General features: G+C 58.9%; 1 protein-coding gene across 1 annotated transcript; it reads right to left on the reverse strand.

Annotated features, from left to right (window-relative positions):
• Nucleotides 1–2106: 2106 nt before the first annotated feature.
• Nucleotides 2107–10585, reverse strand: LOC144730169 (neuronal pentraxin-2-like). The gene is made up of 4 exons (XM_078610770.1): nucleotides 10570–10585; nucleotides 9170–9417; nucleotides 5072–5251; nucleotides 2107–4058 (listed from the first exon to the last, which is right to left on the reverse strand). The coding sequence occupies exons 1-4, from the start codon at nucleotides 10583–10585 to the stop codon at nucleotides 3831–3833; spliced, it is 672 nt and encodes a 223-aa protein (XP_078466896.1). The 3' UTR covers nucleotides 2107–3830.
• Nucleotides 10586–11195: the final 610 nt, after the last annotated feature.

Here is an 11195-nt window from a genome sequence, read left to right on the forward strand (position 1 = left end):
CCTTTCGACAAGTCGATCGTCGACCGGCGCGTGCGAGGGGCGGTCTACGCTCCGCCACCCCCCCCCACCCCCCACACTTTTGCCAGCTCTTCCGAGCGAACAGAACGAACGCGAGCGGCGAAAGGGTAAAGGCGCAGCCATGCAAGCGCATGCCGCCCGCGCCACTGACGCTCACCGGACGAGGCCAACCCTCTCCCTCCCACGCGCCCCCCCCCGCCCCCCACCCCGGGGGAGGAGGGGGGGGGGTAGACAAAGGAGGTGGGGAGTGACCCACACTTTTGCCCCGACCCGCGCGCCAAACCGCGGCGAACCCATCCGTTCATGCCGCCGGCTAAACGGAGGCGGTGGCGCGCCATCGTCTCAGCTGCCGCGCCGGGAGATCGACTCACGAACCCCGCACGAAACCGCGGGGGGGGGGGGGGGGGGGTCGCAAGCCGGTCCCAACCGGACATCTGTGGAAAAAGAGCTTAATAGCTCATCGGATTCCTCCGCTGTAAATCAATATTCTGAGTGGCGCTGACCATTTCACCGCGGCGGCGATCCCCGGAATGAGCGAAATAAATGAACGGGAATAAATAGATAAATAAATAGATAAATAAATAGATACATAAATATTAAACCAATAGATAAATCGCCGCGTGTACGGATGTCCGGTGACACAACGGAACGGACACCCGGTGGCTCCGAACGCAACCCGCCGGCGTGCGCTCCACGGCGCGCTCTCGGTCCGTCGACGCGCTCCGTGTCGTTGGACAGGTGAGCGCCCGACGTTTCCCCCGTCTGCGTTTACTGCCCCCCGCAGCAGCGCCGGGGGGGCGGGGTGAAACGTCGGACGCCGCGCCGACCGAAATGAAACAAACAATCGTCCGTCCGCGCGTTGTTCGTCGCTCCACGATGCCACGTGGTCGACCGCGTGGCATCTCAGCGACCTCGGCGTTGGTACCAGCGGCATTTGTTTTATTGGGAGGCAAAGCGGTGGGACGGTGAGTCGGTGAGTCGGTGTGTCGGTGAGTCGGTGAGTCGGTGAGTCGGTGTGTCGGTGAGTCGGTGAGTCGGTGTGTCGGTGAGTCGGTGAGTCGGTGAGTGGATGAGTCGGTGAGTCGGTGAGTCGGTGTGTCGGTGAGTCGGTGAGTCGGTGAGTCGGTGTGTCGGTGAGTCGGTGTGTCGGTGTGTCGGTGAGTCGGTGTGTCGGTGTGTCGGTGAGTCGGTAAGTCGGTGTGTCGGTAAGTCGGTGTGTCGGTGTGTCGGTGAGTCGGTGTGTCGGTGTGTCGGTGAGTCGGTGTGTCGGTGAGTCGGTGTGTCGGTGAGTCGGTGTGTCGGTGTGTCGGTGAGTCGGTGAGTCGGTGTGTCGGTGAGTCGGTGTGTCGGTGTGTCGGTGTGTCGGTGAGTCGGTGTGTCGGTGAGTCGGTGTGTCGGTGAGTCGGTGTGTCGGTGTGTCGGTGTCGGTGTGTCGGTGTGTCGGTGTGTCGGTGAGTCGGTGAGTCGGTGAGTCGGTGTGTCGGTGGTGTCGGTGAGTCGGTGTGTCGGTGTGTCGGTGTGTCGGTGTGTCGGTGAGTCGGTGTGTCGGTGTGTCGGTGTGTCGGTGTGTCGGTGTGTCGGTGTGTCGGTGAGTCGGTGTGTCGGTGTGTCGGTGTGTCGGTGTGTCGGTGTGTCGGTGTGTCGGTGAGTCGGTGTGTCGGTGTGTCGGTGAGTCGGTGTGTCGGTGTGTCGGTGTGTCGGTGTGTCGGTGTGTCGGTGTGTCGGTGAGTCGGTGTGTCGGTGTGTCGGTGTGTCGGTGAGTCGGTGTGTCGGTGTGTCGGTGAGTCGGTGTGTCGGTGTGTCGGTGAGTCGGTGTGTCGGTGTGTCGGTGAGTCGGTGTGTCGGTGTGTCGGTGAGTCGGTGTGTCGGGTGTGTCGGTGAGTCGGTGTGTCGGTGTGTCGGTGAGTCGGTGAGTCGGTGTGTCGGTGAGTCGGTGTGTCGGTGTGTCGGTGAGTCGGTGAGTCGGTGTGTCGGTGAGTCGGCCCCCATTGCCTCTTTTTCGTCGCCCGTGGCCTTCCATCTTCCCTCACCCCTCACCCCTCCACTCCTTCCCGTCCCTCCCCTATAGCCCTATAGTGCGCCCTCTGTTACGGCCGCTCATTCACTCGGCCCTTGCATCCCGATCACTCGATTCGTTTGTTCAAGTTTTTTGTTGTGCAACTACGTTAAATATGAAACGAGGGTGTGGTATGAGCACTCGGACCGAGTCTCATCAGCAGGGCTTTGGCTCCCTGAAACGAATGCCGCTGGGGTTGCCCGGGGGTTGTCCCCTTGTGGGACGGTCGACGCCAGCAACGGCAAAAACAAAATAAATAAAAATCTGTCGCTTGCAAGCGAGCGGCCTGAACGGTCGTCGCGTCGTTTGAGAAGTTTCCCCCGCGCCCGGCACCTACACCCCCCCCCCAACCAAACGTCTCTCTCTAAACTCAACGGTGCCGGACGTTGGTGGAACGTTGCAAAAGACTTCGACGACGACGTGCGGCGCGCGGGAAAACCAAACATTCGGCGGCGCCATCCGGTGCAGAGGCAGCGGCGGCCGCTGACCCCCGAGTCGTTAAGGGACGCTTGCGCGTTATTTGCTACCACCGCTACCTCCGATTGGCGCCGTTGGCCACGTGCGGTGCGAACGAAAGAAAGTTAAACCGTACGTACGCGCGCACACGCACACACGCACACACACACACGCGCGCATACACGCTGCCGGTGTTTTCCCTAACCGCGATCGAGCGGGCGATCGTCGTCCGGGACTCCTGGGGCACGCGACGTCCCAGCGTAGCGAGGGAGCCTCCCCGCGCCGGGGGGAGTCGTGAGACGAGGGCGGGAGGGCGAACCCAACGACGTCGTCACCGCCCCGGTCGGTGAGGAGGAGTTGTTGCGGTGGGAGTTGAGGTCGAGGGTGACGTCGAGGTCGGGGGGTCAGGGTTGCGAGTCGGAGGTGGGGGGGGGGTGTCGGTGGTGGGTTCTGTGGCAAGGTCAGGTCAAGGTCAGAGTCTGGTCGAGTTCAGTGTGAAAAAATGTGGGCGGGTTGAGGGGGTGGGGGAAATGTCGAGGTCAAGGTCACGGTCAAATGGGGGGGGGGGGGTAGATGTCAAAGTTGAGGCTGAGGTCGGCGTCAAAATTATGGCGGGTGCCGTGGTGGGCATGGTCAGGCTCACGGGGTTCAAGTCCGGGGGCGGAGGTCGGGACTCGATGTTAAGGTCAAGTGGGCTCAGCGTCGAGCTAAGGAGGTCAGCGCCCTATTGTGGTGAGTCACGATCGATGTTGTCAATGGTCAGCTGCAAGGGTCAGCTCTACCGGTTAGCGTTCATCGTCGGTATCGGAGAGTAAGAGTGCCAAAGGTCAACTTTGGAGGTGAGCATCAGAGGTCAGCAGCGGAGGCCGTCGAACGTCAGCTCAAGAGGTGCTCGTCAAAAGGTCATCAAAGGTCATCGTGAAAGGTCAGCATTAAGGGTTAGGACAGCCTTGCGGAGCAGCGTCCGAGCAGGCCGGGGGCCTCCGTGAACGTCGATTGTCAGGGTCAAAGGTCATTATCAACAGGTCATTCTACTGGACATCTGTGACAAAAAGACGATTCTGATTGGTCGTCATCAAAGGTCATCATCAAAGGTCATTACCAAAGGTCATCATCAAAGGTCATTACCAAAGGTCATCATCGGGGGTCATTATCAAAGGTTATTAGCAGAGCTGATCATCATCATCAAAGGTCATAATCGAGGGTCAATGTGATGGGTCATTATCAAAGGCCATCTCATCAAAGGGCATCATCAAGGGTCATCACCAATGGGCCATTGTCAAAGGTCGTCGTCGCAGGGTCAGAAGTTGGATAGCACGGAGGAGCAGCGGCCGAACGGGTGGTGGGTGAGGCCTCCGTGGACGTCGATGGCGTCCTCGGTCCAGGCGACGACGTTCCCCGAGAAGGAGCGCGAACACGTGGCCAGCTCCATGATTTCGGCTGGCAGCAGCTCGCGGTCCCACACGTTGAACTGCGCCATCTCGCCCAGGAACGCCTGCGTCGCGTCGAAGTTTCCGCCCACCACGTCCTGCGCGGAGGGGGGGGGGGGGGGCGCGCGCGCGCAAACAGAGCGAGAGATTCGCATGCAGCGTCGACACGCACGGCTTACCCCGAATTCTTGCGCAGGGAAATAGTGTTCAGGTCCATACGGCGTACGGCCGTTTCAATGCGGGCGACATTGTGTTTCTTCTACCCTTGTGATGGGACTTTGCAGGATGAACGTTGAGATTTATAAGAGGGGCACGGAGTCACCGATAAGGTCTGTAACAAGGTAGGGCACAGATTAAGGGGTTGTTGACAGGCATGGAGAGAGGCCACGACCACGGTGACCACGGTGGTGAACCCACAAGATGCAGATGTTGCAGTGGGTTCACTCTCCAACACGCTCAACTAGTAACGAATCGGCACGTTGTGTTTTACGTGACAAACCTTACAGATTGGCTGTGTCCCGTGGTGGCGGGTTTAACGACACATTTATATTTACCGGGAGAAGATGAGAATGGGGGGGGGGGGGGGGGGTAGAGAGTATAGAGAGAGAGAGAGAGGATTGGGGGGTAAGGGATGATATGGAGGGGGCAGATATGGAGGGAAAGAGGGAGAAAGAGAGATGGAGAGATACCGGGCAGATAAGAATAGGGGGTAGAAGGTATAGAGAGAGAGGATTGGGGGGTGAGGGATGAGACGGAGGGGAAAGAAAGACGTGGGGGAGGAGAGAGAATGGGGAATGGACAAGATGGGGGGGGGGGAGATGTGGGGGAGGGAGAGAGAGACAAGAATAGGCAGTGGAGAGGGTGAAGAGAGAGAGAGGTAGTGGTAGAAGAGAGAGAGAGGTAGAAGAGAGAGGGTCCAGATCAGCGGAGGAGGAGCGAGGGAGTAACCCAACCCTCAAATGTGAAGAACGTCAACCACAACGCAGTACGGAATAAAACGCACTCCCCCCCCACTATCCCATTCCTCCTCCTCTCCGTAGCCCCCCACCCACCCACCCCGAGCCTCAGGTGCGAGCCACCTCCCGCGCCACCCCCCCACCCCCAACCGCACCTGCTCCTGGCCCAGGATGAGGACGCCGCCCGCCTTGATGGGCCTCCAGGGCGCGAGGTTCTCGCCGGTGCCGCGGTAGGCGCCGTTCTGGAACGCCTTCCAGACGCCGTCGCGGGTGCTCCACGTGACGCACAGGTGGTGCCAGCGGCCGTCGCTCACGCTGACGGGCAGCCGCGCGATCTGCGCGCGCGGACGGACGGACGGCGGTGAACCACGAGGTTGCGGCGGCACGTGACAACAACGACAACAGTTGGTGTCACGTGACAACAACAACAACAGTTGGTTCAAGTTCATTTCAAGTTCATGTATTAGGTGTAGCCCTGTGAGCCATTCGGCTCTTGAATCGGGTGCAACCGCAACAAACAAAAAACAAAAACACGAACAATAAAACATCTTAAAGTGAATATGTGACTGAGTGCGAACAGAAAATCCAAGGAAAGACCGCAAAACATTGCAGAAAAAAACACCGTACACCAACGCTGTGTGCAAAAATCCCAGTGGGATGCAAGTCAAACAACAACAACAACAAGACAACTTAGATTAAGGCACGTGACAACAACAGTCGGTGTCACGTGACAACAACAACAGCAGTCGGTGGCACGCGCCGCGCGTGCGTTAGAATCGAAGGCGGAGTTTGACTTCTACATTTGGGGAGGGGGCTGGAGGCAGGGGTTCGCTTGCCCCTGGCATCAGGGATCGCGGGTGCATCTAATAAATGTTTTTAAAAATCTTCATTGTGAACTACGGAAAATAAATTATCAAAGGTGTTCTGTTCGTCATGTAGAGTAGAGGAGAAATCCGATATGCTATTAAGCTCTCTCTCTCGGTCCTCTCTCCTCACAGATATCCAGTTAGGGGGCTGTCAGCAAGTTACAACAACAATCAACAACAACAATCAACAACAGTCAACAAAAAACGATCCCTGGCCAAGCATGTTACATGGAGAGGTGTGGGTGGGAGGATGACCGGTACCAGTGGTGGACAAGATCGGCCTCTGTGGAGGAGGTTCGTGAAGGACGCTACTGGGCAACAGAATAGGGCGGAGGAGCGATGCTCACAACAACGAGCGAAGTGCCGGGCGGGTAAAACGCAGCAAAATGCCACGGTGGTTTAGCACAGGGTTGTGCGTTTGCCAGACATCGGAGTCAGTGAACCCACGGCACTTTGGGTCTGTCCCGTGACCTCCTGCCAAGCAACGAACCTCACGGTACACCTAGCCTGGCACAAGGGGCCCTGGTGACCACACTGGCAGATGTACCAGCTATGCTCCCCACTCAGTGAACGTCAACATTAAATGATAAAGATCCCCCGTATAGCCTTTACAGACTGTTGGGGCAAGTGCTGTTAGCGAGTCGCCTATGAACGCCGGCACGGAACACGAGGGGGTGGGTGTCCAGCACCACGCCCGGCCGCCTTTGTCTCCCCAGTGGCGATGTTTACTACACACCGCACCAGTTACTCATTTGAGGCCGAGTCGACCTAGGGGAGGCCCAGGACCGGTTCAAATAATCGTCACCGGTGTTGGCCGTGAGCGGGAGTGGAAATCGGGTCGCCGGGTTCATAGCGCGGCGCATTAACCGCTACACCACCGCTCCTCATGTACAAAGACAAAGATCCCCCGTATAGCCTTAACAGACTGTTGGGGCAAGTGCTGTTAAATCGGGTCGCCGGGTTCATAGCGCAGCGTAGCGCTCACCGCTCCGCACACAACGTCAACACGAAAAGGCGCGCACACACCCCAAGCTGCCCCCCCCCCCCGCCCCGCCACCCCTTTATTAAGAAGGGAGCGAATCAGGTGAACGTGGAACTCATTTGGCTAATTGGAGTCGCACCCCAGTGCCTCGCCGTGGCACGCGCAGCCGAACGAGCAAATTGACGGCGTTTCGTTTGCACGGAGCGATGTGAAGCGAGGCCATTAAGGCGACGTCCGCGTTTGTCTCGTTTAGCAGAGGGGCACGCCGTGTAGGGGTCGCGTGACCCCGGGGGGGGGGGGGGGGGCGCGAGTGGGGGGGTGGGGGAAGGTGTCAGCAGACTGCGTCCGACGTTTGCCTCTCCTCTCTCATGTGACCTCTCCCCTTTCACGTGACCTCTCCCCTCTCACGTGACCTCTCCTCTCTCTCGTGACCTTTCCTCTGTCACGTGATCTCTCCTCTGTCACGTGGCCTCTCCTCTCTCTCGTGACCTCTCCTCTCACGTGACCTCTCTTCTCTCATGTGACCTCTCCTCTGTCACGTGATCTCTCCTCTCTCATGTGGCCTCTCCTCTAACGTGACCTCTCCTCTCTCACGTGACCTCTCCTCTCACGTGACCTCTCCTCTGTCACGTGATCTCTCCTCTCTCATGTGGCCTCTCCCCTTTCACGTGACCTCTCCCCTCTCACGTGACCTCTCCTCTCTCTCGTGACCTCTCCTCTGTCACGTGATCTCTCCTCTGTCACGTGGCCTCTCCTCTATCTCGTGACCTCTCCTCTCACGTGACCTCTCTTCTCTCATGTGACCTCTCCTCTGTCACGTGATCTCTCCTCTCTCATGTGGCCTCTCCTCTAACGTGACCTCTCCTCTCTCACGTGACCTCTCCTCTCACGTGACCTCTCCTCTCTCACGTGACCTCTCCTCTCTCACGTGACCTCTCCTCGTGACCTCTCCTCTCACGTGACCTCTCCTCGTGACCTCTCCTCTCACGTGACCTCTCTCACGTGACTTCTCTCTCTCACGTGACCTCTCCTCTCTCACGCGACCTCTCCTCGTGACCTCTCCTCGTGACCTCTCCTCTCACGTGACCTCTCTCACGTGACCTCTCCTCTCTCACGTGACCTCTCTCGCGTGACCTCTCTCTCGTGACCTCTCCTCTCTCACGTGACCTCTCCTCTCTCACGTGACCTCTCCTCTCTCTCGTGACCTCTCCCCACCTCCGCCCATCAAATCCCCGGACACGTTTCTCACCCAGCGCCCGGCGTCTGTTGTCAGAGCGGCTCTGCGACACATCCGGGCATTGATGTTCAACGGCAGCGACAGCCGGTAGCAGATCTCCGTCGCCAAAATCAATTCCCTGCTGCCACCGGCACGCAGACGAAGCCAATTGTCGGACAGTCCGGGTCAAACCCGGACAGGTGGGAACCCCGGTGATGGATGACAGTGACTTGTCAAACTGACCGCGTGTGCTGTCCTTTTGTTCTTTTTTTACTGCAAATTGCATTGCATGGGACAGCGATTTCTTTCTCGCGAGTAAATTGACACTTGCATCGCACTGCCTCTCGTAATTCATTGGAGGTGATGGGGACGGCGGGGGGGGGGGGGACCCTAAAAGGGGTGTGCGGGAAGGGGGGTAACTCGTTGAGTGTGGTGGTGGTGGCGGTGGTGGTGTCGGTGGTGGTGGTGGTGATGGCAGTAATAGTGGTGGTGGTGGTGGTGATGGCAGTGATAGTGGTGGTGGCGGTGGTGGTGGAGGTGGTGGAGGTGGCAGTGGTGGTGGCGGCGGTGGTGGTGGCGATGATGGCAGTAGCAACGGTGGTGGAGGTGGGTGGCGGTGGCAGTGGCGGCGGTGGTGGTGGTGGTGATGGCAGTAATAGTGGTGGTGGCGGCGGTGGTGGTGGTGATGGCAGTAATAGTGGTGGTGGCGGCGGTGGTGGTGGTGATGGCAGTAATAGTGGTGGCGGTGATGCCAGTGATAGTGGTGGTGGCGGTGGTGGTGGTGGAGGTGGCAGTGGCGGTGGTGGTGGTGGTGATGGAAGTAATAGTGGTGGTGGCGGTGGTGGCGGAGGTGGCGGCAGTGGTGGCAGTGGTGGCAGTCGTGGCGGCGGTGTCGTTGGTGGCAGTGGCGGCGATGGCAGGAGCATCGGTGGTGGCAGTAGCAGTGGCGGTGATGGTAGCAGTCGTGGTGGTGGCAGTGGTGGTGGTGGTGGCGGTGATGGTAGCAGTAGTTGTGGTGGTGGTGGCAGTGGTGGTGGTGGCAGTAGTGGTGGTGGCGGTGATGGTAGCAGTCGTGGTGGTGGTGGTGGCAGTAGCAGTGGTGGTGGTGGCAGTGGCCGGTGTTTGCACAAACGCAGCAGCAGCAGCAGCAGAGCGTGCGAGGAAAGGGGGGGAAGGAGGGGGTTGCCACCTTGTCGTTGATGATGAGCTCCATGGGGTTGTTGCCCCACTCCATGAGCGCCAGCTCGTTGGGCTGGTCGTCCACGGCGTAGGAGAAGGGGGTCCCAGAGCTGGGGCCCCCCGATCGCAGCCACAGGCAGATGGTGAACGCATGCAGCTCGGGCAGCGAGCGCTTGGCGCGCACAAACATATAGTTGGTGCGCGCCGGGAACATCACCTTGAAGTCGTCGGGCGCGTGGTGGATTGGGGGGGGGCCGACTGCAATGGGGGGGGAGGGGGGGGGCGGGAGGAGCGGGGGGAGAGGGAGGGAGATAGTGGAGGGGAGGGTAAGGGGAGATGGAGAGGGGAGGGAGCGGGGGATATGGATAGAGGGTAGATGGAGATAAAGAAGGGGGAGGGTTTAACGCCGAGGGAGAAGTAAATATAAGGGGAGAGGGGGGAGATAGGAGAGGGGGTAAGGCGAGAGGGAGGAGAGGGAGGGGAGAGGAAAGGGGGAGAGCGAGAAGCGAAGAGAGGGGGTGAAGGGAGAGACAGAGGCAAGATAAGGGTGGAGGGAGAAGGGAGATCAGTAGGGGATGGAGGGAGAGGTGGGAGAGATATGGGAGTGGAGAAGAGAGGGGGTGAGTGTGGGGGCGGCGAGGGGGGGGTAGAGGGTGGAGATGGGTGGGAGTAGGGGTAGAGGGGAGAGAGGTAAGACTCAGGCATGAGGCCGAGTGCCCGAGTGAATTGTGCGCTCGGGGTGGGGTGTGTTGGGGGGGGGGGGGTCACGTTCCGTCACAGCGACTCCGCACCGCCAGGGAAGATCCCTCCGAAGCTAAACACGCGGTAGACTTTCGCGACTAATATCATCCATAATGCACGGTTTGTTTGGGTTATATCGCGTAAATGTATAAATGTGTCGTTGAACCTCGGCGAAACGTCGTACTCGGATTGAAATTGTTGTGGCTTGGCTCTCCAACACACCGGTGTGCTGTACTAGTACACTACACTATACACCACACGATACACGACACTATACACTATACACTACACTCTACACTACACACTACACTCTACACTACACTCTACACTATACTATACACTAGTGCTGTACTAGTAACGAATCGGCACGTTCTGTTTACGTGACGAACCTCACGAATTGGCCGTGTCGGGTGGTGGCTGGTTTAACGACACAACATTTATATATTTACGCGATCTAACCCACACACACACAAAACACCCCTCCATTATGGAAGATCTCCGAAGCAAAGCAGCGGTCGGTTTGTTGCCCAGTAAGCGCACGAACGGGCAAGCATTTGTGGTACTGCAACTTCTCTCCGCACCACCACCACCACCCTCCCCGCTGCCCACCTCCACCCACCCGGCACACACGGAGCGGCGTGGCGACACGCGGTCAAACGACAGCGGTACGGCGGGAGGCCTCCATCCAGCAGTAGACATCGACAGAGAGAGAGAGAAGGGGGCGACTGGGCGGCTGCCGCAAGCGGCTCGATTGCTCGACGTCACGCGGCATTTGCTGAAACGACGGCGCGAGGTCTCCGAAAGCCACCTCCGCTCACCAGACCAGCGGGTGCCACGTGGGTTTCACCGCGGTTCCGTTCCCAGTCGATGGGCAGGTCGCACGTGGTGGTGGGCAGGTCGGGGGGGGGGGGGGGGTTAAGTGTGGGTAACACTTTGTCAACTTTAATTTGTGTTCTAGAGCCGTACTGGTCAGCGTGGACTCAAGAGGGAGGGGGGGGGGGGGGCTCTCTGTAAAACTGTTGAGCTAGCAATTGCAGGGCTGCGCCTTTAACTCCCTTGACAGGGCGTGTAAAATGTGTCGCCGCCGGGGAGAGACAAAGGCGGTCGGGCGTGGTGTTGGCCACCCATCCTTGTCTTGTGCCGTGCCGGCCTTCAGAGGTGCTACTCGCTAACAGCACTTGCCCCAGGCTATACGGCGGATCTTTGTCTTGTGTGTGTGTGTGAGGAAGAGGAGACGGCTGCCATGATGTAATGGTCAGCACATTGGACTTGGAAGTTGAAACAATGGAGCGACT

Source organism: Lampetra planeri, chromosome 35, assembly GCF_965212315.1.
Source record: "Lampetra planeri chromosome 35, kcLamPlan1.2.h2, whole genome shotgun sequence".
NCBI classification, from domain to species: domain Eukaryota; kingdom Metazoa; phylum Chordata; class Hyperoartia; order Petromyzontiformes; family Petromyzontidae; genus Lampetra; species Lampetra planeri.